This window comes from Pyrus communis, chromosome 16, assembly GCF_041283825.1.
Source record: "Pyrus communis isolate YQ-2024b chromosome 16, ASM4128382v1, whole genome shotgun sequence".
Taxonomy (NCBI): domain Eukaryota; kingdom Viridiplantae; phylum Streptophyta; class Magnoliopsida; order Rosales; family Rosaceae; genus Pyrus; species Pyrus communis.
Genome location: NC_142580.1, coordinates 2,885,539 through 2,912,906, shown reverse-complemented (window position 1 = coordinate 2,912,906; position 27,368 = coordinate 2,885,539). Strand labels below are relative to the sequence as shown.

At 37.6% G+C, this 27,368-nt stretch overlaps 2 protein-coding genes and 1 long non-coding RNA gene across 4 annotated transcripts; 1 reads left to right on the top strand and 2 right to left on the bottom strand.

Annotated features, from left to right (window-relative positions):
- Nucleotides 1–906: 906 nt before the first annotated feature.
- LOC137731065 (putative isoprenylcysteine alpha-carbonyl methylesterase ICMEL1) lies at nucleotides 907–4,987 on the top strand. Of its 2 annotated transcripts, none has more exons than XM_068470135.2 (11): nucleotides 907–1,606; nucleotides 2,352–2,428; nucleotides 2,589–2,658; nucleotides 2,749–2,829; nucleotides 3,099–3,173; nucleotides 3,323–3,424; nucleotides 3,505–3,645; nucleotides 3,860–3,925; nucleotides 4,037–4,180; nucleotides 4,379–4,469; nucleotides 4,606–4,987. In XM_068470135.2, the coding sequence occupies exons 1-11, from the start codon at nucleotides 1,206–1,208 to the stop codon at nucleotides 4,765–4,767; spliced, it is 1,410 nt and encodes a 469-aa protein (XP_068326236.1). In that variant the 5' UTR covers nucleotides 907–1,205; the 3' UTR covers nucleotides 4,768–4,987. The 2 variants fall into 2 exon arrangements, with proteins under 2 accessions (XP_068326236.1, XP_088543570.1); XM_088687444.1 differs by having other exon boundaries at nucleotides 999–1,606; nucleotides 2,357–2,428.
- Nucleotides 4,988–5,115: 128 nt separating this feature from the next.
- Nucleotides 5,116–5,583, bottom strand: LOC148689830 (uncharacterized). Its single transcript, XR_015957653.1, has 2 exons — nucleotides 5,375–5,583; nucleotides 5,116–5,256 (listed from the first exon to the last, which is right to left on the bottom strand). It is a non-coding gene; the product is annotated as an uncharacterized LOC148689830 (long non-coding RNA).
- A 3,580-nt stretch (nucleotides 5,584–9,163) lies between these two features.
- On the bottom strand, nucleotides 9,164–13,339 carry LOC137731661 (ABC transporter G family member 21). Its single transcript, XM_068470839.2, has 5 exons — nucleotides 12,936–13,339; nucleotides 11,947–12,745; nucleotides 10,498–10,692; nucleotides 10,198–10,379; nucleotides 9,164–10,026 (listed from the first exon to the last, which is right to left on the bottom strand). Exons 1-5 carry the CDS (start codon nucleotides 13,158–13,160, stop codon nucleotides 9,376–9,378), a joined length of 2,052 nt encoding a protein of 683 aa, XP_068326940.1. The 5' UTR covers nucleotides 13,161–13,339; the 3' UTR covers nucleotides 9,164–9,375.
- Nucleotides 13,340–27,368: the final 14,029 nt, after the last annotated feature.

Sequence of the window (27,368 nt, the reverse complement as noted above, 5' to 3'; positions counted from 1 at the left end):
AATTTTAATTTTGAATTTGAACACTGTTTGAGGTTAGTTGGAGTCAAATTAAAATATTTAAAGGTATGAAAACGAAAGGTAAAAGGTGAAAACACAACATCTAGTTTGCTTGCACTCAAGCTCAAGGGCCTCAAAAGGCCAACAATTTCCATGCAAGACAAGGTTGATATATTTGGCAACCAAACGCTTCACTAATCTATTTTTACCGAGTCCACGACAATCCACTCATGTGTGTGCAATAATATGATATGCTATTTGGCTGGTTAGCATCTGAGACTCCTCTTTTAGCTTTCTACATTTCCTGTAACACTTCTTCTGTGATTTTGGAGTAAATTTACTTAGATATTCAATGACGAATGTTAATTAATGGGTAAAAGGGGCGTGCCAACATCGCTGCGGCACGATGAGAAAATATGATAAATGAATCAAGATTTGTTAATTCCTACTGTTGTTATGTTCTGCTCGTGTGCTTTGCTTTCATGAGTCAAAAACGCTTCAACTCATTCAGGTCCACAAACAAACATCCGATCTGCAATTCCAGACCCATCAACCTTCACAAGATATATTGGAGACAATGAAGACAAAGCCCATCATTTAGACCAGCCCAATTAAACAGGGTAATTATCCAATTGAAAGTGGGAAGCCAATGAATGACTAAATAAATATATTTATGGAAACGATAGCATTAGAGAATTAAATTATTGATTTTTTAGAAAGGAGGATCAGTGAAAATCGAATTCGCATTAGAATGTATAAGTATGATTTTCTGCCATTACAACAAAATGTCATTTGCAACCCAATTAGTAAATATCATTCTAGTTGTTATTTGGAAAAAAAAAAATTCCCAAAGGATTTGATCCCTAGACCTCGGCAGCATAAATCCGGAAAATATCTCATTTCTTAGTTGCTATTCAGAGTATAACAGCAACCCACGTGGCAACACACAACTGGCCTGCACGACCCCAACTTCCTCCCTCTATCTCCCCTGGTTTGCTTCTGCATACCAAACGACTGAAGACTCTGCAAATTTTAACAGTCCTCTCCCATTTCCTCTTGGATCTCCATATCTGACAATTCCCCAGATTTCCACACTTCCCTATTAAAACCCAGAAAAGCAAACAGTCAGTTTTTACAGTTATTCACGTAGCTCATCAATATTTACTGCCAAATATTCTCTCTCTAGAAACACTTTCTCTCTCTAGAAAATGCCATCCCAACAGATTCTGCCCATAACATATCACCCTCCTCCACAGAAATCGCTACTCAAAGAAGCACAGGACGACCCGACAACCCGGCTTCTGTTGTGCTCGAATTTCGAGGATGAAGAAAGTAACACACCTGTGTACCCCCCCCTCCCCACCACTTCCGCTGCCGCTCCACCACCACTTCTATCCAGCTACACCACCACTTCCGCTGCCGCTCCCAGCAATCACCAGCAGCGGCGGCGCCGGACCGCCAGCGACAGCTCCCTTTCTTCCCACTCCGATGAGGGCAGCCGCCACACCTTGGCCGTCGATGTGGAGCACGCTGCTGTCGATGTGGAGCACGCTGCTGCCGAGACGTTCTTGGTCACCCGGTTGAGTTTGAAGCTGTTAAAATATCTTGGGTATTCAAAATTTCTCTGCTTTATTGTGTTTGGATTTGATGATTTAACTGTTTTTGGATGTTTTTGAGTACCCATATTGTCATTTGGATTGGAATTCAAGGGACTTAAAATTTTAGTCCCAACTGAGTTAGAGCTGTAAAAATGGTGTCTTTTGAAGTGACCTGGTAAACTAAGAGTAAAAATATACTATTGTAGCTGGATCTCCCATGAAATTGGATTTAAGGTGTTGGGTTGAGATGAAAATCTTCAGAAGATAAAATTTTAATTAAGGAATTATATTTTGGGGGAAATTTAGATGAAAAACTAATACTGGAATTATTGATTGGAAAATTGGGACATCAGATAGAGTCATTTTACATTCATGTAACCAGGGAAACTCGACCGTCACGCGATTACGCTCACATAAGAACAACATTAATGAGTGTTGGAAGAACATTGATAAGGTTGTAACAAAGAGACAACCTAAATCGTGCAAAATGGAAAGAGTGTAAACTGGTTGGAAACTTGGAAATACTTAAATGGGACAACCTATAAAAATCATCGTCCTAAACATTTCACATTAGAAAGAGAGAAGATTTGGTTTCAGAAGTCACTTCTGTTTTGTATTTTGTAGAACGAAAGACGATTTGTTGTGTTACATGGTATTTGGAATTTCAACTATATATATATTGTACTGTTTCTTCGAGATTCTTTATAAAACTTATCCGTGTGGTTAGATGCTTCCTGATCGTATATTTTTATTCAGGGTAGGCTACAGATGGATTAAAAGATTTCTTGCCCTTGGTTGCTATTCATTTTTACTTATGCCAGGTTTTATTCAAGGTTTGTTACTTTCGTACATATATGCTTGACCTCTTGCATACCTTTTAGACATTATACATGTTTTTTAGGGTCCGTTTCATACATTAAATTTGTAGGCATTATCATGACCGTGACATAGAGGACTCAGGGAAGCATGACTAACCCACCTTTCTTTTTGAAGTTGGCTATTATTATTTCTTCTCCCGTCAGGTTCGCAGAGGTATAGTTTATGGTGATCAACCAAGAAATAGGTAGGATACGAATATCATAATGTTTTTGTATGTATTTGGGACAATATTCATTTGTGTTTCAGCATTAATGCCTGAATTTTTGTTCTGCAGGCTAGATCTATATCTACCCAAAAATAGTGATGGGCCGAAGCCAGTCATTGCATTTGTAACTGGTGGAGCCTGGATTATTGGGTGAGTGATGTTGCTCCTTGGCAGTTTATTTTTGAATAATTCCATGAAATGTCTAAGCTAGCAGTAGCTTACACTTCTGTTGGTTTTCGGAATGTCAATCTGAAGCAGTGGAGCTGAGAGGTTTCTTTTCTGAGTTCTGTTGTTCCTTATGCCTGAATTGTAGATTCAATGTCATATTTTTTGTTTGTTTGTTCAAATATGGTCTTAGTTGCCTTCTTTTCACAACAGATTACTGCTTATCTATTCTTAACACATTTTTGCTAATGCAGTTACAAAGCATGGGGTTCTCTTTTGGGACAACAGTTATCAGAAAGAGACATCATAGTGGCGTGTATAGATTATAGGTGAATATAAACTTCAACCAAGCGCACATACTACAAATAACTGATATCGGGTGTCTAAATGAAACTCTGTTCTGCTGAAGTTCCTTACTAAATATACGGAGATTTGAGCCTCTCTGAAAAAAACTAGTTGACATGACATCTTCATGCAGAAATTTCCCTCAGGGTACTATCAGTGACATGGTAAAGGATGCTTCTCAAGGCATCTCATTTGTGTGCAATCATATTGCTGATTATGGAGGCGACCCGAATAGGTAATAAAATATGTTCTTATTTTTGTATCATTTTTTCTGTCGTGGAGGCAATTCTAGTAGCTAATGCTATGTTTGTGCAGGGTTTATCTGATGGGACAATCTGCTGGTGCACATATTGGTGCCTGCACCCTCATTGACCAGGCAATTAAGGAGGCAGGCGAAGGAGAGAGCTCTTCTTGGAGTGTCTCCCAGATAAAGGCTTACTTTGGTCTGTCTGGAGGGTAATGACAGTCTAAGATGAATATAGTTATTAAAGTTATAGGTGACAAATGTTTTGATTAAAATGAATAATCATTGATTTTAAGTTATCAATATGAGAGGCATTATCCACAATCCGATCTTGCTCAATTCACCTGCTGTTCTCTTTCATGTATTTTTTTTGGTTGTGATGTTTCTGTGTTCACTTAGTCTTCTCATTCTGACGTGCTCAAACAGATACAATTTGCTTAACTTAGTGGATCACTTCCACCACAGAGGTCTATACCGTTCAATCTTTTTAGGGTAAGGACCTTCTTGCTCTCCGAGAAAGTTGATCATACATATATACTCTTGTAGTTTCATATTTTTATCCCGAATTGCATTAAATTTTTATGACTCCAAAACCTCTGACAGCATAATGGAAGGAGAACAATCATTGCAACGTTTCTCTCCAGAACTCATGATTCAGGACCCAAACGTTAGAAATGCTGCTTCTCTCCTACCTCCTATTATTTTATTTCATGGTACTGCAGATTACTCAATACCATCAGATGCCAGGTATGCATTTCCCCTGAAATGAATTATTTGATTCCAATGGAAATAGTGCGAATCTGTATAGCTGGCTCTTCAGAATTAAATTCTTATAGTTCAGTATTTAAGTTTAGTTTCGCTTAATAGTATATTAGAATGGAAAACATACTATTCAGAGTATGGTTCCTATGCTCACAGGCTTTGACAACCATGTTCTCTGTGCAGCAATAATTTTGCAGAAACTCTTCAGAGACTTGGAGTGACAGCTAGATTGATTCTTTATGAAGGGAAGACTCACACGGATTTGTTTCTTCAGGTAAGGGAGCATTAAAGACACTTCTTTTCTGATTTGCCTGTTCCGTAATACCCTCTCCCCAAGAAGGAAAAAACACACTAAAAAAAAAAAGAAAAGTCTCGTATATTAAATATATTCGGTGGATGTGTTTATCCAGGATCCAATGCGTGGTGGTAGAGACAATATGTTCGAAGATTTAGTAGCTATCATTCATGAAGGTGATTCAGAGGCTCTTGCCAAAGATGCAGTGGCTCCGCCAAGAAGGCGCCTTGTACCTGAGTGCATGTTGAAGTTGGCTCACCGTGTCAGCCCATTCTAGCCAATTTGTCTCATTTATCAACCCTCCCTTGAGTTTCTTTGTGATTGATTATCCATTTTGTACATATCATTAATGACAGGTGAAGTTTTTACCCCTTATTTTTTGTGCAACCTTCAAATTTACCCTATTCTCATGTCTCATATCAAAGATTTTCGTACCCTTGTTATTGTTCATACCAAAGTATTAATTAGCAAATCATATTTTGTGATTTGAAGTGAAATAGCTTTTGATCTGCGGGTAATTAGCTCATTTACTCAAACATGTTATCTTATATTCTCAAATCCGAAAACATGCATTTGCGCCTTTGCGCGCTGTATTTGAGTTTGATTATAGACAAGACCAGTAGTCTATAGCTAAACGTGAGTTTTTATTTCATTGGGATGGCTTTACATGGATTAGATCAAAGTTACCATGAGAAAACGAAATGAAATCGTTCTCTTTTTCTGTATGCTTTGGTCACTTCTTTGCTGCAGCTTTGCCGTCTTTACCCTGTCAGTTATCATCAGTTTGTTAGTGAAACCAAATTAACGAGGCAAGAAGGTGGCTGAAATGCGAGAATATGAAGCCACGGTGTTTGTGAAAATAACTGATAACTTTGTGCAGATACCTTCTTGGGTGCGGGAGCCTTTGGTGCGGCTGCAGCTTTCTTTGGGGCGGCCTTAGATGCCGGGGCCTTGGCTCCGCCATCACCAGCCTTGGCAACGGCAGGTTCTTTCTTGCCCTGTCCAAACAGTTGGCTGCCGAGTTGCACTTTAGCCTTCATGGATGCCATACTCTAAATTCTGGTTTCTCAAAGATACGAAAAATTTATCGCGTGATTATGACTATAGGCTGCTTCTGAACCTCCCCTTTTTATAACTGCGGTTCACCACCGTAAAAAAGGAATTAGAATAACAAGTTATGATACAAGGTGGCAAAGGGATAGTGGTGTTTTTAAAAGAATGGAATAACTGGTACTGGAAAAAATGGCAGAGAGCTGGCACTTGAAGGCTGCGTTGGCATCAGATGCTTTTGCTTACTTATTGCTTGATTATATATACTGAAATTATGAGAGAAATCAAATTTCGCCAAATGGGTGAATGGCGTTTTAAACGAATAACATGCGATCACGAACATAATTATACGCTTCTTTTCGGAAATAAGTTTGTGATTCTTAGACTTTTGGGGTCTTCTGGAATTTCATTATACAATGGAAGTGGATTTGGGAGTGAAAAATACACTAGAAAATCACGAAAAACTACCGCGATCCATTGCTCCTAGTGCGATCCATGAGACTATGAAATTATGTGCACTTAAATGTCCGAACTTTCAGATAACCAAATGTTGGAAGACCAGTCTTCGGGGCTCAAAAATCACATCCACTGGCAAAATAGAAAAACTGATGTGGGTTTTGCTCTGTGCTGCTGTGCATGTCTCTGAATGTGACATTATACGTACGTCCATGTCGAAAGAGTAATATACATTATCGGGCAATATTTTAATCTAATCTGAAGGATGAGGAAGGGAATTTGAATTGTGAGTGCAAATGGGGCACACTGTCCTAGCCAACTTGGCTACACCTAAATTTTAAATTGTAAATGTGGGCGATGGTGACAGTATTATCCGATATTCTGTAAGGGCCGAGCTGAGATACATGCTTATTTTAAAACTGTCTTAAGTTCATTTTTCATGAGAAAAGATCATTTTGTATGAGTTGTAGAAATGGAGTTAGTTATGTCTTTCTTCTGAAATGGTGTTAATTATGTCTTTCTTCTTTGACTCTTAACTGGCTATGAATGAAGAAGGTCCTTGTTATTCTTCTTTCCTGTTTTGTTTTTAGCATTGATCTTGTAACTTATGGGGTTGCATATATGTATTTGATTTTATCAGACAACAGGCCGGCATGTGCGCAGATGATCTTTAGCCAACTAGAAACGGAACAATCCAGCTTGGTTGCATGTTTGCAGTACAACTTATACAGCATTGCAGTTTGCAGTCTCTCGTATTGTCTGATCATCTGATGCATCAAGTTCGCAAATTTAACGCCCCGTAATCTTACAAGTCTTCTATCTATTTCACTTTTATCAGATTCTCTCTTTAGCATTATTTCTTTTTTGGGTTCAGGTTTAGCATTATTTCATGATAGATCAAAGTTTAATGTTTTGCTTTCAACATGAGCATTTTTCTTATGAATTATCATTTTTTTTTTATAACATTATCAAACCTTATTTGCCAAGAAACTTGAGTTCTTGATATGTTTTCCTTTCCTCCTTTTTGTGGTCAAAGTTGTTTAAATTCACTTAAAACACTGTGTAATAGTAGAAAGGAAACGACAGATTCTCTATGGAGGTTCCGGATGGTGAAAACACGCACATACACAAGACCTATCGATTATTTTTCATGATTAAACACTTGAACTTTCTCAAAATCTTCATATTCTTGCACTCTTGTTGTGTAATCCATGATTCAGATTTACGAACGCCTTTCTAAAGGTCTTATGTGTTTACAAATTAATATTTCTTGTAGTTTAAACAAATACCAAGCAAAGGTTCCTCTAAAATAACGGTATATTTTATTTATTAGGCCAAGCCTAAAAGGAGATACATAGTATTATCAGAATATATGAACTATGGAAGACCACAGTGATTTGGAATCTTCATGCACTCCTCGCCTAACGCCGTTGCTTTAGTCTAATTCTTGGCTGTAGGCTTGCTTCCTGTTGTCTGATAAATCCGTCACAAAAATAAAAAAAATTAAGATTTTAATAAGCACATATTTTACTGCCGCATAAGTATGAAATTATATGGATGTATTTAGTCATGCTTACCTTCTTCCTAGGTTCCCTAGGCTTTGTCTCAGCCTTCTTAGGGGCGGGTTTGGAGGCCGGAGCTTTGGGCGTGGTACCACTAGCTTTCGGTGCAGGCTCTTTCTTGGCCTGCCCGGCAGAGGGTTGAGTGCCAACAGGTTTCTCGGCCTTGAGTGATGCCATTTCGATTTTGTTAATCTTATACACTAAAGTATTTGCTTCCCGTCTGGACTCAAGTGTTAGCTCTACTACGATTCAACCAATTTATAGTCGAAGTTCGTAATTGTAACACGGAATTAGAATCCTAAGCAGATGTAAGGTGAACAGAGATGTGATTGCACATGAGCAAAGGGAATAAAAATGGACTGGTGGCCTGTTGGGAGATGGTGCTGAATCGGATGCTTAATCGAGACATATCTAAAATGACATCATTGGATACGTATTCGAGTGCGCGCATTGGTGGCTAGTTGATTTCGGTTTGCTTAAACCTACTGAGAAGTACATCCACTTTCTGTAAAGAAATCATGTAGGCATCAATCCATGCGTGTGGCCTAACAGATTTTCTTATTATTCCAAATGCTGCACTAAATTTCCCCCTAAAACATCCGATTATAGCGTTTTAATACCCTGTGCATGGTTGCGTCTCATTTGAAATTTTGATATAAATTGCAATCCAATAATTGTGTGTTGGAAAATATTATATAGTATTTAGGTTTATTTTAATGTTTGGTTTTTTGGGTTAGTATAAGGGTTTCGCTTCCTTGCTTATTAGGGTTAGGTTAATTTTCCATATATACTTTGTAACTCTATGGAAACAACTCAGTCAAGATGTAGCCTTTTTAGCTCATGTAGCTTTCTTGGCAATTCCGTATTTCTTGTTTAATAGATTTAGTTAGTTCGTTGCGTACTTTGATATTCAACTTACAATTTCAATTTTTCAGCATTGAAGAAAATATGGCAGAACTTTTTACTGTATTAAAGCAAGTAAAAGCCAGCCAGCTCAGGAAATGCTACGTTTTACCAGAACACCATTTGCAGCACTGCAGAACTGTCTGTTGCATTTAGGTAACTGCTTCTGAAATTTGATCGGTTGCTAAAAAATGATTTGCTTGGTTACTTCACCAAAACAAGTCCAAGCCGGTTCAAGTAAACCCATGTTGCAGCCCACAGAAAAACTGGTATACAGCCTGCAAGTTTTAGTAACTGAGCTCCGGATAATGAAGACGTATATTTGTGGGGTTGAGAAAGTTTTGATTCGGACCCTTTCATACCATTGTTTTTTTTATCTCACCAGCTTCATTTGATGGATCTTTACTAGTAAATCGTCTAATTTATTCACATTTTCAAATTTTCACCCTTTGCTATTTTTGAGGATGGATTAGCTAGGATCATAAGTTAGAACTTTGGCAATAACATTGAGGGCAAGGGCATGGGAGTTAGGAAATTAAGAAGAGACGGATAGTTTTGACTGAAAAATTTACAAAGACATGTCACATACTGAAATTCTCTCTAGTTATTTAACAGTTGTGTTGTTTCACATTCTAATGGAATGAGGCATGTTATCAGCAAATTTAATTTCAATTAAAAAAAAAAAAAAAAAAAAACTGACAATTAATAACATTAACATCATATCAATTTCCCTGTGAAGGAATACAATTAATTACGATTTCTCCATCCAGCATGCATGAAGTCTTGGTTCACAATATCAATTCAAAACCTTCAATTATTCGATTGAATTGGAAATCCGAACGTACGTCATCAAATTCTTTAGCTGCAACGCTGCATGTCAGTTTCTGATCTATCATCGTCAAGATTCAAGGAAGTCAGTGAGGTTGCCCCATCCTCAATGCCATATAAGCCAAAAACCTATATCCCACCAGCATCACAGCCAATGCAGCCACATCTATCCACATATTATCAAGACCTACACACTTAATACCAGGAAAGTCAATCACCCTACAATGCATCCCCATCTCACACTCATAAACCTCATGTGCCGAGTACTGCACTCCCACGAGAAGCTTGTAGCAGTAGTGGCTGAAGGAAACGTACTTCAACCAAGCTATGAAAGGCGGAATGTGCTGAATGTAATATCCACCGACAAGTAAAAACACCAGCATTGTCACAGAAGCCAGAGTTGTGCCTTGCTTCACATTCATTAGAATGGCTCCTAGTGCTAGGCCTAGGCCTTGAGAGACTAGCACATTGTAAAGAACAATGAAGAGGGTTAGTGCAAATGTGACCAGTGAAGGCTTGAGACCCCCCATCCAATAGCTTATCGTTATAAAGACTGTTGGGAGCACAAGCTCCATTGGCAAATCACCGACAGTTCGCGCAAAATAATAGGATGAGAGACGGTACATGCCCGAGGAACGTTCTTTTATCAGCATTGGTCTTTCCATGGGGAATGAAAATATGGCGTTGGATAGAGGGAAGAAACCCCAAAATATGGAGAAGAAGAAAAGAAGTCCCACCTGTTCAAGCTACTTGATTAGTATTGCTTTTTATTATAAGTCCAAAACTAGCCTGGTTTTAAAATCAGATTTCATTTTAAGGGAAATAAAAAATGAAAATGAAAACTAGTTACTGAAAACTGAAAACGAATTTGTTACCAAACGAGCAGAGATGATAGGAAATTAGAGTACCTGATCTTGTACATGTGAAATGTCAGAATGCCACCAGAAAAGACCGGAAAGAATTGAAACTGATATGACTTGGAAAATCTTTAAGCCTGAGAAAGATTCATGCTTCCTCTCTTTTAAACCCCTTTCCAGCAAAACCCTAAATTCCTCCCACCAGCTGGTGGTCCATTGATAATTTCCTCTACCTACATAACATACATAGCAGAAATGAATTTCCAGCTGAAAATCCAGTTAAAAAACAGCTCAAATCAAAGAGTAATTTATCACCTAGCTAGAGAGAGTTACTGATCTATTGAAAGTTACCTCTGGATGATGGTGTTCTTGAAGAAGAAACAACTGTGTCTTTCTGAGTTTGCTGAATCTCTATCTTCAATGCAGGGTATAGATTCATTTTATAGGAAGATATTAAGAACTGCTTGGTTGTGTTTTGTTCTTCTTGGTGGTCTAATCTGCCACTATACTCTACTTGCTCATCTTGTTTAGCATCAGGTGCTATACCTGCTTGTAAAAAAAATATCCAAGAAAATTCTAATTAAAATGGTCAAAATTGTGGTACCTGAAACATAGTACAATTATTAAGGCCAATCATCCTAGAAAAAAGGATTAAATTTCAGACAAAGAAAACGATGTATATCCCACTATGTTTATATTTCTTGATGGTTAGTGGTGATATAAAGTCCATTTTGTGCTTCATTTTATCTCATCAAACTCACATGCAACTTGAACATCAATGTAATTGGTTTGGGATAACACTATATCTTTGAAGTCCAAGTTGCTTGTAAGTTCTCTTCCTCATCCACAACCCAATACCCATGGTAATGACTCCACTGTCCCATCAATTTCAGGTGGTAACTAATTTGTCAGAATTAAATGAAAAGGATGCAAAACAAAAAATTTTCAGATGAGGGTTAAATCAGATTGTATGAGTTTGTTCATGCATAGGATAACAACTTGTATGGTACAGGTTCACTGTAATGGTCGCACTTCTTACTAATAAAACAATGATCACATATTCTTATATTATTGACAAAAGACTTTACACGGCGGGGATATCTTGTCATGCAAGTACTTCTCTATGCCTAAGGGTTGTAGCATTGACTTTGGTGTTTGATGGGATAAAAAAGTATGAAACCTAATTTTGGTCTTAGGCTTTAGGGTTGGCAACCAAGTCCATATGTCCATGTGAGCCCCCTCCTTCTCTGAGAATGAGTGGTGAGTTGAGAGGTTCCTTTCAATTTTTCTCGGCTTTCAAAGTGCGATCGACTAAAAGGGACGTGGTCTGCCTTTGCCTTCTATTCTATTCACGGGGCCGTCAGTGCGATGAAGCCTTTTTCTTTGTGGACCACTCACTCAACGCACTAATATTGTTGTGAAAAAAATGGACTCTTACCCGAACGATTAAGTGCTAAAAGCTCCACAAACTTGCATAATCATGTTTAGTTTGTGACGTGTGGGTGAGTCGTGAGGTTGACATGTACTAAGATTAGTAGTTAATAAATTAGGAACATCTTTAAAGGTGAGTGATGTTTTGGTCTCACCGTCTGGTATGTCGATATATCGATTAAATGTCGTCAATCAAATTTACTATTCATAAAGTAAAATTTTGTTTTGAAAACACGTCAAATTCTCTAATTTTCTTAGATATATTAAAAATGCATGTTTATCAAATGAAATTAAAAATTGCTAGGGAAATAAAATAGTGATATTAGAAACTAAAAACCAAAGCTAATAATGAGAGAATAAATTTCGTACCGTTAGCAAGATCAAGCAAAAAATCAGCCGGGTTGATGAAATTGAACCCGGCCTCGTATCCAATGGACCCAAAATAATCCATGACCCGACCTGCATGTCCGCTATAAATTGGGTACCCGTCCGACAGCACCACCACTTTATCAAACATCCTGTACAGCCTACTTGACGGCTGATGGATGGTGGTGATCACCGTCCGTCCACCACGGGCCAACCGTCGCAACGTGACAATAATACGCTGGGCCGTGGTGGAGTCGAGCCTAGAAGTGGGCTCATCCAAAAGCAAAAGGCTCGGGTTGACAAGCATCTCCTGCCCGATACTGACCCGTTTTCGCTCACCACCTGAAACGCCACGTAGTAAAGGCCCACCAATTATACCATCACGACACCGGTTCAACCCGAGCTCCATTATCACCGTCTCAGCTTGCTCTATTTTCTCTTCCTTTGTGAGCTGCTTGGGCAGCCTTAGCAAGGCAGTGTAGGTTAGGGTCTCAAGAACAGTGAGGTGAGGGTACAAGACGTCATCTTGCGTCACGAAGCCGGTGTTGTGCTTCATGGAGCTTGAGAAATTTTGGCCATTGTATGTTATCTTGCCGGAGATTTTATTCGGCAAGCGGCCGCCCAGGGCGGTCAAGAGAGTGGTCTTACCGCTGCCGGATGGCCCCAACATTGCGAGTAGCTCACCGGGTCGAACGATTCCGCTCACTCCGTTGAGTACAGTGCGTGTTGGTTTTGGCTCATGTGAAGCAACACAACCTCCCTTTGGTGTTTGCAGCTTAATACTGTATCCGACATCTTCAAACTGTAGCGAAATGTCAAATTACGTAAATATTAACTACTATAATAGTACCACTACTTTTTTTTTCTTCTCAAACATTTTACTTAAATACTTGCATGTTACGTGTAACATAACATGCCAAATTATTTGGTAAAAAATCATTACTCGCAAATTATTGACGGTGCGAATTTGTTATGTTTTCTTTTTGAATTACCTTGAGTGTTACCGGGCGCAATGATTGGTGCAAAATGGAAGCTCTGTGAGAGGTTGGTTGGGGCTGGTCCGTCATGTCATCACCCAAACATGGGCTCACATTAGTCCTTGATGAAGCAGAGGGTTCGGCATGAACCAAACCATTCTGATCGGGGCGATTCAGATTAGAGAGTAGAATGTTGGGTGGAGTGTTTGTCATGCTCGTTTCCTGCCCAAGAGGTATCATAATTTCAGAAAATGTTGCACTATAATGATCGACCCCAGAGAGAGAGAGAGGGAGAGAGAGTTATGGATGCAGGTAAATGGAGAGGACTCAGAGTAGAGAAAATGTTTGGCAGGGAAGAGAGGAATTAATAGGGGAAGGAAGGAGGATCACATGCAAGAGAGCAAGACATGTGACGAGCCTTATAAAGTGATCGAAGGCACGAGAATTAAGCAAGCAGCAGATCACTGCATAAAAATAAAAAAATAAAATAAAAAAACAAGAAAAAACAAAAAGAAATAGTAGTGCTGTTTATTAGTTCGACTTCTACCAGAAAGAGACCCCAACCAACTCAGTTGGATTGAGTAATCTAGGTTTGCAAGGGGTGATGCATCTATTCAATTAACACAGTGTTTTCTTTCCTACTTTGGTTTAGTTGGTGTACGTGTTCGCAAGGCATTTGTTAGGTTCTTGTATTGTGCAATCATCTTATACCATACATATTTATCACTCGTTTAATAATTGTTTGCCACCTGGTGAATTGAGGATAAAAGAATATCATTTAGCTACTGTTTGTTGTTGAATGAACTTTTTTGTTAATGCATATGGATATAAGAATAAAATAAAAATTCAGAGTTTGAAACACTCCTTTAAACTAAAAAATGAATTATATTCGGTTTATTTTTCTCTCTTATTCTTGTATTAAATTCAAATCACAACTTGACAAAGATCTGGCTATCAAATTATGTCGTATATATTACCATTGCTACTGTATTTTAATATTCCTTGAGCTTTGGCAAAGGTAATAATCTAAGGGTATATATATTATAGCAAAAGTATAAATCTATATTTTATTTCAAAAACTTATAAATCTATATTTTATTTCGAAGGGAACCAAAACCAGGTCCTACTTTTAAATTCGCATTCCCATGCATTTTCCATAATCACATGATATGATTTGATGTCAGTGAAAATGTTGCATTTATCGAAGCTTAAAATTTATGTCCAGTTCCTGCATTTGGTTTGGCCATTAGACTACTTTGTTCTTGAGGCGGAGATCATGTTCACTATAGGGAGTGATATATAATTCAAAGTAGTGTCACTCCGATCCCATTTCCAAAATTAGAAGCACCAGACATAGAAAGTATGCATTGGCCTTTCCTTCTTTGCTGCTATCTAGCTTACTCGAAAATTTCGAATACAAAAACTGCTGTGGTCCATAAGCTCCAATTCGTCCTATATTATTAGATTGGTCGAAGATGTTCCCTTGAGGATTCTTTCTTGCTCACGAGATTTTAATTGTTGGCCATGGCCACCCAACGGGTATGCTTAATATCATGTGTCAAAGTAACTACCATCTCAATAAGGGTAAAATAAAACCATTTAAATAATAAATATTTAACTTCATTCGATTTTCGATCTGAAACATGCTTCAACATTATAGGGTCAGAGAGTTGACGTCCCCAAGACTGATAAAATATTCCAATCAATTAATTAAGACTAATGAAGTTGATTATGCATCATCATCATCCACTTCGGCGTTGAATTTAACTTTAAATGCATTGAAATTCAAGTAACCAACCACATACGTTTATTTTTAATTATCTTGGCTTTATTTTCTTTGTAGGGTATCTTCTTTTGTGGTGTGCCTTACGGAAAAAAGAAAGGAAAGGAAATGCTGGGTTCCTCGAGCGCCTTATAGGTGTCAAATGCCTATTCAATGTATTCATTATACGAGCGGCTGAGATTGTGTCGTCTTTCCCTAAAAGGCTTGGTCTCTAGGTGGTGTCACCGTCACTGAAAGGTCGCCATACTTTTCCATATTTAATTTTGGTACGAATTGGAATCACCATGTAGCAGTTTGGTTGGTGGTCGTGATGCGAATTACTATCTCATTAATTTATAACTTGTTTAGATGTACTTTTAAAATGATTAAAATCGTTTTAGATGAAAATATTTTTGAAAATAATCCTTATTAAAAATGTTAGTAAATCTTAGAAAAACACTTAAAGTACTTCCTGAAATAAGTACATAACTAATGTTTCTTGTAGAAAGCACTTTAAGTGCTTTTGAAACCCAAAAATATTATCTCTAAAAACGTTTTCAATCATTTTAAAAATATATCCAAACGAACATTTAATTACGTGTTTTAGGCAGAAAGATGTAGCATCCATATGTGTTGGACCAGCGGAAATAAAGTATATATAGTTTACAGGTGATCGAATTATTCGACCGATAATATAATTTAGATATATATTTGATCAATTAAGCACATGCTCCGTCGGAAAATTGGAATGATGATCTGTGAAGATCTTTGGTTTTTCAAGAGAATATTCGGGTACATAATTGTGTTAAACTTCTATTATATTTGCTTCTAATTAAGTCTTGATATACAGTAAAGCGACAAGAAAAACACCTGCCAGTCCCAAATTAATCCTAATTAAAAAACGTGTACAAGCCTCTCTTCTTGGATTGAAATACATATATTGAAATGCATATATTACACACAAAAAATAAAACTATATTCTGTTGATTTTTATATTTACAGGGATGATTGAACTTTATATATGTAAAACGTAAATGAGTATATAGACGACACAACGTGATACAATAGGTAAAGAAATCGAACAAAGTATCATGCAAAAGGAGTAATACTCAAAGCTTTATTGAATAAACCATCACAGAGTGATCAGTTGTTAGAGATGAATTTCAGGCTCGTATTTCATACTATACGTTATGGATTTGATTTCCGGCACTGATGAATTGCACAATGGTGGCCAGGGAAGCCTAAAATACCTTTATGAGTCTTCTCGATCCTCGAAAGGATAGACCGCCGTAGTTAAGCCATCACCTGATTCCTTATTTTCTTAAAAAAAAAAAGCTTTATTGAATAATATAAAGGTCAACAACCATAAAACTGCAAAAAGGATGCATTTATAGGAAGTAACGTACAAAATATCAAAAATATCTGCAAAACTTAAAATGTCTTTTTAGGCTAATAAATAATGAAATTCGACTGAAAATGGCTATATATCAGATCAAAATATTAAGTCTTGGTCGTAATGATGTTCGCTTTGAACAGAAAGTCATGGCTTAAATCAAATACCGCAGTCCAATTGCACAATAATTGAGCGTTGTTGCCGAATTTACCCTTATCAAATAATTTTCGATCCTTTAGCCATATGTTATACACAAGTATGTTACTGTTTCAACAATTGCGATGCATACCATATTATATTCTTTTGTCACGAGAAAAAGAAAAGGAGAGACTTCTTTTCTATGCTTTTTACCCTTTACTATACTGCACACTACAGTAATTTTGATTCGTATGCGCTTTAGGAGTCGTCTTGGGGAGCTTTGAAGTGCCAGGTGTTGCTCTGCTTTGTTTGGAACTCCTTTTCAAGACGTATTCTTTCCACATTGCCATGAAGGAATGGATGACAATTGCTACAACTTTTACATTAATCCACACATAGCCACGTATAGCATGGCTGTTGTGCCTTTTTCCCTATATTTTTTTCTTCCTTTTTTGCTATTCGATGTGAGTGGCCAATGAACATGAAAAATGATCAGATTATTTACTTTAATCGCGATTATAATAAGATTTTAATTTATCCTTTTTACCATAACCATAAAGAAATGAGATGATATGTTTACAAAATCTAATAATTTGATTGCTCAGCTCAGAAATGATCCTTTAACACAATTTGTTTTATGGATAATTTTTTTTTTTTATCAGTCCCCTTCGTATTGGAGACTCACATGTGGAGATCACTCTTGGGGAGCAAGGAAAGATTTTGTGATAATTAATTCGGGTTTTAGGTCAATAATGATCCATCCCGCGCGAAGTCTAACTTATAAATCTCAAACAGGAAAACGTTTATGCATTTATTTTAATTTTAAAGGATGAAAAAGTTCATTACTTCATGATTTCATCGACAATAATTTTCAGCACTCAAGCTATGGTGACCTTGCAAGTGCACTTTGGAAAATTCATAGCTCTCCTTTAAATCACAATGTGGGGTCTGGAAGTTGATGACTGCGATCTTGTTTCAAACAGCTAAAAGATAAAGGTGATTAACAATTATATACATTAATCAAGACTAATATAAATTAATTAATAACTTGAGGGAATATTTTGCTTGATTGTTTTTTATTATACTAATCATATTTCAATCTGATTCTTTTGATTAGAAGGAAATTAATAATTATTGTCTGTTGTTAGACAAACAAGTGTTTGTATCAGTTACCGTGTAAGACTTCACATGGTTGAAATATGTTTTTTATACATAACTCAATCATATGTTAGTTTGTATCAATTACTGTGTGAGACTTCACATCAATCAATAACGAAGGGTGATTCTCATGAGTAAATGTCGTTAACATGGTTGAGTAGCTTCATCTTTTGAGAATTACTTGTGTACAATGCATGTCTTCCTATCAACACATGTCAACTTCATGAGATATATATAATAAAAGATTACAGGGGAAAACTAACATATGGTCTCAATGAGCCCCTTTTAATGGAAGGAAGAAAAAGTACGCGAAGAAAAATAAGTGATAAGGTTAGTTTAGCATGCATGTTAAGGAAATTAGCGACAAGGGTTAGTCAACTTTTTTTCTAATCAAGTGAAGTTCTTCTCAAGAATTAGATATAATTGCAGGCGTACATGGAATCGTGTTAGGAATCTTACTAGGATCATGCATGAATATCGGTCAGTCCATTTTGGAAAGAGAGAGTGAGGAAAGTGAAGGAGAGTGAGGAATTTCTGATGAATATTTCATGAGAAAACATTTACAAGACTCAAACATATATAGAAGGAAGGAGAGAAAAGAAGAAACATGCTTCAAAATCACTCCTTCAATAACTCCTTAAATCACGCTCAATTTATTTATTTACAATAACAAGAAAGGGAAATGTTATTAGCACTTTAAAAATCTCATTCTACACTCCTCACAAGTGTATTTTTCTTTCTAATTATAGAAAGTTTGGAGTGTGAAATGAAATTTTTTGAGTGCTAATAACAATTCCCAACAAGAAAAACATCTTCATCTTCGAGGTCACCATGTGAGAAGGCATTCTTCACATCTATTTGATATAGAGGCCAACAATGGTTAATGGCAACATATAGCAACATTCTCATTGTGTTCACTTTAGCAACTGGTGCAAAATTTTCTTTTTAATCAACTTCATATGTTTGAGTAAAGTCATGAGCCACCAAACGAGCCTTGTGTCTCTCACAGTCCCATCAGAATTGAACTTGGTCTTATATACCCAACGACTGCCCATTGTCTTCTTTCCTTTGAGAATCTTGACAACACTCCATGTGCCTTGTTCATGGAAAGTTTGAAGTTCTTCTGCCATGGCATTCTTCCATACTTCATGAAGGTTTGCCTCTTGAAAACTTTGGAGTTCATGAGTACTATCTAGATTACTAAGAAACGCAGCATGAGATGGTGAGAATTTTTGTAAGTGATGATATCTCTTAGAGGATACTTGGCAGTGTAAGTGACATAATCAACAAGTATGGATGGAGGGTGACGATCTCTTGCAGGATTTCTTCGAATTGTAACCTTAGTTTTGGGCGGTGACTCATGAGCTTGGGATGAAGACTCATGAGGCTCATGATGTGTGTCTGGATCAACAGTCATCTTTTGGTTGCCTTGGGGTGAGGGAGGACTAGGCATAGAAAACAAATCATGTAAGAACTCCCCTGAATCTCACTATCTATGTTCTTGCGAAATAAGGAGTTGTTTATCAAAGCTCACATCCCTTCATATTATGAGTTTTCTAGTAGCTGGATTGTAACACATATATCCCTTTTAGGTGGATGAATAACCCATAAGCACACACTTAGTAGCCCTAGGTCTAGTTTGTCATAATGAGGAGATTGAATGTTGACAAAACATGTGCAATCAAAGACTTTCCAGTGGGATAAATTGATTTTTCGATCCTTCAACACTTCATAGGGTGATTTAAATCCTAGCACTCTACTAGGCAGCCTATTAATGAAATAGGCTGCGATAAGACTTTCTTGTGACTAAAACTTCTTAATGTACATTGAAAGGTGGTTTCTGTATATAGTTCAATTTTCCTTTCCTATTTTCTCACTTCTTTTTTAAGGAGCTTTAATTAAGCTTTTGGACCAATGATTGTCTTAACTTTAATATTGTATTGCTATAGTTCAATTGGTTGAATATTGTAGATGCTTCTCTAGAATGCTATGATCCCCAAGCACTTCTAATTTTTTCTTGTCAAACACAACCAAAGGGCAACATTTCCAGAAGTAATCTCAAACAGACCCTTCATAATAATTTAGATGTTCAAATAAAAAATAGTGATATATAACTACTGAGAACATATTCAGTGAACAATTAAGATTGTAAATTAAATTTAAGAACTTAAACAAATAAATTAACCACACTATGCTTTCTCTCTGCAACTGAAATTATTATGATTAAAATAATCTACAATAAATCTGGTTGCTCAGTAAAATGAAAAGATTTGGGTCATTGAATTTCCTTTTCAGTTCCTATCCCACGTCTCCATGTTTACATTATCGGTGTGAATTCTTATTTCTATGTTTTTCTATAAATAAAACTTGGAATTTTATAGCAAAGATATGGTAGAGATGTACAAAGTGAGGAATTCATTTTCCTTGTGTTCTCCTCTAGCCGTTAGCAACTTAGCATCCCAAGTGTAAACATGGAGACAACAATTAAGTTGATTCTAAGCTATTGTTGGCCGCTTCGCAACAGAAAGTTGTGGCGAAGGAAGCTTGGTTATTGAGTGTGAAGCTGCTAATAGAGTTAACGGAGAATTAACAAAAAATTGTTTTTTTATTTTTTTTTTGGCTTAAATCCTAATGGATTTCATCACAAGAGTTTAATTCAATTTTTTCTACCATGAGGGTTACCTATTACCACGAGGACTATATATCCAATTAGATCTTAAATTAAATAGGAGGTGTGATTATGGAATCTCTTGGTATGCGCTAATTATGATTACTTTAAATTGGAATCCTTGAAGGCCACCGCATGCAATGATAAGCAATTAATCTCAAGAAAAATTGCATGAATGGCACAAAATTATTATCCTTAAATTCCAAAAAATTAATCTTTAAAAGGCATTAAAGTTACTATATACACACCAACACATGCGTGCCACTTTCCATTAGGGAACTTCGTTCTGGCTAGCTCCAGCATAATCCTTTAGTTTATCTTTATACATGCCATGGTCAAGGGTCTGGATTTCGACATTTAGAAGGTGTAGTTAGGCCGAAGTGCATGTGGAATCCTGATCATTCAGTTTAAGTAGATATAACATTAATACAACACATGTCATTAAGTTAAGTAAAATAGGGCCTTAGCAGTAAGCACCGCATATTGGGATTTGACCATTTTAAAAAACTATATATTTTAAATGGCGAAATTGATGGCTGCCCTTAGTCCACCCGGATAGTATTTGATATGTTGTAGCTTTCCAGGCATAACCAAACGAATGTTGCCAGACGCATATCCGCTGTAGACTGTAGAGTTATGGCATCTACAGTTTCTTATCCAAAGCTTTAATCCATGTACATATGCTCAATGCTTAATGGTGCTTTACTTTAATTATTCTCTGTTTACAATTGGTTTAAACGATTAAGAGAGAGAGAGCACACTCAGTACCTATGTCCGTGTATGGTGATGAACTGATGATTGCAGTTGCTTTAGAAATTAGAACACTGCAGTTTATTAATTTTAATGCGAGATAAGAGGTGGCCAGCTGGTGGCCAGTGACAGGTGTTGTTGTGCGTACTTAGTGAAATTAATGGATTAATGCTCACCATAGTGCATCAATTAAATTTTTAATTAGTCAAGCGCACAAAACAAGACAGAAAAATCTCGATCGAACAAGTATATATACCACCATAATCCTTATTTGCATAGCACCATAAACTAAGAATCGATGTTGGATTGAAAGGCAATATAAATTCTGGAAGTTTTCAGCTCCCACTTAGACAAAAAGAAAAGAGGAAGAAATAGTAACAGTAAAATTCAATCAGAACATAGAAGGAAGGATATGTATGTATGTCAGCAAGCATTTTCGTTACCATATGTATTACACCATTGACTCAGGTGGTTTCTGTGGCCCAAGTAGCTAGCAAGGGCCACTGCACTGATTTGGTTTAGATTTTCTTATCAACTGATAGGTAAGCAGGTAAAAATTAATCCACTGCTTATATTGACATAAAGGGCTGTCCCAGATGATGGTAACACGCACTGTCAAGGATGCAGAGGGATATGTTACGAGCCCAGTCTTTTACATTGTTATCTTATCATCTGCATAACACGACAAGTGTTAAGGTTCTGTTTCTCACAAAAATCTCGATGATATAAGAAATGTAACAATTTATTATATATTCATTTTATTCTATCATTTTTTTGATATGAAGTTATTATATTCTTGAACACTGCGGTCATTTGTCACACATGAATTAATGAAAAAAATATAATGGAATTGGTGGCAATCCAACAAATTATATATCGATCATTGTCTGGAATCTAAGATTAAAACAAAAACACACACTGTTTTAATGGGGAGAAGTGGATATTCAAGGTTGACACGGATGTCACTGGCAAAGAATTTGAAGACCAAAAGCCAAATGCACCCCCCACATCAGTGTCAATTCCATACACAACTTGCGTTACGTACGGCAGCATTACCAAGTTGAAAAAACTAGGTTTGAGAATTTAAACATTTTCTTATAATTACAGTATGGTCCCTTTAAATCTTAATTCGATAGGGCTGCAGATTTGTTCAACTTGTAGTCGTTGGCATACCTTCACTCGAAAAAAAAACGTTTTATTTGACTTCTATGGAAGCTTTTCGATCGATCGTCTCAATGATCGAAATGGAAATGGAAATTGGTAGAATTAACCTAGTAGTAGAAAAGGGGTTGATTATTTAGTACTAATGCTGCAGCTTTGAGCAATAATACTGGTGCTCCCGGAATTTTTTTTTTCTTTCTATGTCGTTGAAAATGACTGAAATCCTAGCTAGAACTCTTTAGATTAGCAAGGGCATCCGAGCAAGCTCTGCACTGCATTGGATTTGCGTTATTGAGTGGGAGACATAAGGCAGATGAGCCTTCAGGATTGTACTAAACTAGTCGGTGCATTGATTTAGAACAAATAACTTAAAAGATTGAAGAACGATTGAAAATGCATAAGTCAATTGTAAGATCCAAGCATTGCATATTTATTAAGCTTCGGTGTTCGATTTGGACCCATTGACCCTCCGTGGAAAAGAACCTCGCTAACAAGCCTAGGCGATTTACCTTGATATATGAGCATTTTGGCCGAATTCTGTTGTCTACTATCTGAAATGAGATTTTAAGATATTTTCGGTATCTCTTTATTTCTTTAATTCGTCCTATTTGTACTTGTACAAAGTCTAGCGCTAAGATGCACTATATAAGCGACATTTACGGTGCTAGGGTTGCGACCTCTTGATATTATTCCATCAACAAATTTGATATTTTCTCAATTTTTACTATTAAATTCTAACTTAGGAAATTTTTGTCGTGCATGATTGGTCGCACAAAGCTCGTTACAATTGGGTTTGCTCGCGCAAAGTTTTCGGTTTTTTATTTTTTATTTAATTAAATTAATTTAATATTTTGCATGGCGAAATTAATTGTTTTTGAGATGAGATATTTTGTTGTGCAAGGTATTTTATTTTTGGTTTATTATTTCTCTTATTTTAATTTAATTATAATAATTGTTTGCGCAATGAAATATTTGGTATTGCAAGATTTTTCGAATTTTTACTTTTTTAATTTAATTCTAATTTTTTTAATTTAATAAAACTTACTCAATCCTATTTTCATTTTAAAATTGGATTTGAAAGGGGACAGAAAAGTATGGAATTTAATTGTATCTTTATTTTTTAATTACTTTAATTTAAATTGACATATGAAAAATAAAATTATATATGAAAATAGTGATCAAATTATCAATTAACAAAGTACAATAATAAAATCCTAATACAAGTCTATTGTAGAGGTAGTGGCGGGGGATATGGTCTGATAACATCCTAATCCTTAATTTTCACGGTCAAAGTCTCAACGATTCCCTACAAACAAAACAAATATGTTCAAATAACCAAAAAAACAACATAAAATAATACCAAAAAATCTGCATAATCTCCCCTAAAATTGGCATATCCCAAACTCCATCCCACACCAAACCCAATTAATTAACTCCAAAAACACATATTAATGAAAAAAAATTAAAATTTGGGGAGAAAATACCTTTTGGCAAGATTGAGAGTGAGTGAGAATGCGAGAGAGGAGTGAGAGTGAGAGAGTTAGAGGAGATAGTGAGAGAGAGAGAGAGATGAGAGAGTGAGAGTGAGAGATAGAGAAGAGAGAGATTAAGTGAGAGGAGTGAGTGAGAGAGAGGGTCGGATTTGGGGAGAGGGAAATAGAAGAGAGGTAAGAAAACAGAGAAAGACATTGAGAAAATTGTGTGACACACCCCAACCGAGATCAGGGCGTGCTGGCCGCCACGCGGAGGTGACGTAACCATGTGCACGTGCGGAAGCTAATAAAATAGTAATACAAATAGTACGAATAAATAAAAACTAGCAACATAAAGTAATAAAACAAGTGCTAGTGTAAGTGAGACACAAGTTCAGAGCATAAGCCTACAGCAGACCAAAAGAAAATGGTACGACAATAGTACACCCAAAGGTGACCCTACTCTGGTGATCGTCTGTCAGAAATGTCGGGAAAGCCCTCTGGGAGACCACCGAACCTGCTAGACAACTAGAACCTGGATGGGCACAAAACAAAAGCGTGAGTGGGCAAAAACAAAGCTTTTCGAAAACCATTTAATAAATACTTTCTAACCCCTCGCCGTAAAACCTGTATACTTCCCAGAAAGTAGATATATATACGTATGTATATAGATATGCCAATCATGCTCAAGAATATGCCATGTCGAAGCCTCATAATGAAATGCAAGTGCTCAGGTATAAATCATATCAATAACATATAGTCTGGCAGCCGGAGTCACCTAACGTGACCTGTACGGCTGCATCTAGAGCTCAAATCTCAATCTCAATAGCTAAACCTGCCCACGAGTCGGAACCACCTAAAGTGGTCTGTACGACAGGCCTGGGTGTAAAACATATAAACGCTCTAGTGCTACGATCACGTGAAGGCTGTGCGAATAATCGCAGGTCACCTACGAGTCGGAACCACCTAATGTGGTCTGTACGACAGGACTGTGCACCTAACTTGGATCCAAGCTGAGCGTGTGGTGCGGGAGGTGAACATCACGTGAAGGACTGTGCCCTACTCTGGGCGGGAGCACTAACACCGGGGGTGCAGGTTATGAGCTCTCTAAGCATCTCGAATCGCTACTGAATATAAACATGAATAACACTTACCTGGCACTTACTTGGGCGTCCACAGCACCAAATATGCATATGTATATGTATGCAACTAATAATGTGACTAATGGTGCATAAACAACGATAATAAAATGCATGGCATACGGCAAATAACAATTCAAATCAATTTCTGGGAAAATATAAGTATATAGGTATATACGAAAAACCAAAAGCCCACTAACTGGTATGTGGAAGGGTCGTAGCCCCCCTGCCTCGAGTGACCACGCTCATCCTCGGGAAACGTATCACCTATATGCGAAACAACTACAAAAACGTTAATTTTAAAGCACATAACCAACTTCTCGTAATAACTTCTCATACATTGCTCAAATTGGGCAAATGAATATACCAACGTGCTCTACACAACCTCAGGAACACACCCAAATTTTTAGAAAAAATTTTCACCGCCGCACGTGCTTGGCACGCTGACGGCGTCTACTGACGCCGTAGGGAATATTCCGTCAGTTTTGACAGATTCCGTCAACGGCGTCAGGAATATTCCGTCTCCTTCTCCGGCGAGCCTCCGGCGCCGTCGCCGGCACCGGAAAACTGGAAAATTTTCAAACTTCAATATCTTGTTCGTTTTTCACCCAAATTTGACAAACTTGGTACCAAATTGAAGCTTAGGACTAGAAGAACACAATTATACTACTTTCAAGGGTTAAAAACCACAAAATCTCACCTGTCAAAACAACTCAACTCCGACCAACTTTGAATACAGTGATCCCGACGTCCAATTCCTTCAAACGAACTACTCCGAGCCCCCTTGGGACCTCACCAAGCTACCTACGAGCTTCAAATTTCCTAAAACGTGAGAAATCACGTTTGCATGAATAGTACCCCAAATCGGACTTCGTGGAATCGACGTGAAAACGTTGATATTCTTACCTGAAAATGGTACGGTTGGGCTCCTACAAGCTTCACGAGTTCGAATATGGGTTTAGTTTCTTCGATATGTGGGGGTTTAGTGTGCTTGTGTGTGTGTCCGTACGTTTTCGAAGGAAGAGGAAAAGAATGGGGCTTGGGACAGGTGCAGAGAAACAGGGAGAAAGGTGGTGGTGTGTGGGAAGATGTGTGTGGCTCCAAACATGCCACCCAAACTCAAAAACAACAAATGAACGTAAAGAAATCAAACTGGGGGCAATTTCATCATTTCACACGTACGTTAAAAATGTTTCTGGGACGGGCTGTCACAACCTACCCACCTTATTAGAATTTCGTCCCGAAATTCAAAACAACCAAATAACAACCTCTAGTGGTCAAAGAACAACCGAGGATACAAATCCCTTATTCGATCTTCTGTTTCCCACGTAGCTTCCTCGACTGAATGATTCCTCCACAAAACTTTCACTAACATCACCGTCTTGTTCCTCAGAACTTTTTCCTTCCAATCGATGATCGTCACCGGTTCCTCGTCATAAGTCAAATCTGGATTAATTTCCAACGGTTGAGGAGGTATCACGTGAGACGGATCAGCCACATAATGTCGAAGCATAGACACGTGAAAAACGTTATGCACTCTAGCCAACTCCGGAGGCAACTCCAACCTGTAAGCTACCTCACCAATTCGCTCTGTGACCATGTATGGTCCGATGTACCTGGGACTCAACTTACCCTTCTTTCCAAACCGCACGACACCTCTCCACGGTGAAAGCTTCAGAAATACCCAATCTCCGACCTCATACGTTCTGTTCGTAGCATGCCGATCCGCTAGACTCTTCTGCTTGTCCTGGGCTACTTTCAGGTTAGACTTAATCACCTGAACATTCTGAGTAGTCTCCTCAACAATCTCCGGACCTACTAAGACTTTTTCTCCAACCTCTGACCAACACAACGGTGTGCGACAAGATCTACCATACAATGCCTCAAATGGCGCCATGCCGATACTTGAATGAAAGCTGTTGTTGTAAGCAAATTCCATCAAATCCAACCGCTGGTGCCAAGCATCACCAAACTGTAACACCGAAGCTCGCAACATATCCTCCAAAGTCTGAATGGTTCTCTTTGACTATCCGTCCGTCTGAGGATGATACGCCGTACTGTAAAGTAGTCTCGTGCCCAAAGCTTCCTGAAAAGCCACCCAAAACTTAGATGTAAATCGTGGATCACGATCCGAGACAATACTCACAGGGACACCATGGTACTTCACAATCTTCGAGATAAACAGCTCCGCTAAACGGCCCAAAGAATACTTCTCCCTCACTGGAATAAAATGTGCCAACTTAGTGAGCCGATCAACGATCACCCAAATGCCGTCAAAACCATTATGTGTACGCGGAAGCTTGTACACAAAATCCATAGTGATATTTTCCCATTTCCACTCTGGAACGGGAAGCGGCTGCAACAACCCAAACGGCTTCTTCCTTTTCGCTTTGACCTACTGACAAACAGCACACCTACTCACATACTCAGCTATCTCCCTCTTCATACCCGGCCAATAATAAAATGGACGAATGGTATGATACATTTTAGTAGCTCCTGGATGCATGGCGTAAGCCGAGATATGTGCTTCATCGAAAATTTCTTTCTTCAACTCCAAATTATTAGGCACGAACATTCTACCCTCTTGCATCAACATGCCATCCGAATCACGAACTTTGAGGTCTCTCCTCCTTCCTCGATCTCAAGCTTGCATTAGTTCTTGAGTCTCCCTATCAGCTACCTGAACTTCAAGCACCCGATCAACTAGAATTGGTCTAACTTGGAAATTAGCAAGTAACGCCACTTCTCGATCTTCTGCTTCTAACCTCACTCCTGTAGCACGTAAGTCTGCCAAAAGAGGAATACGA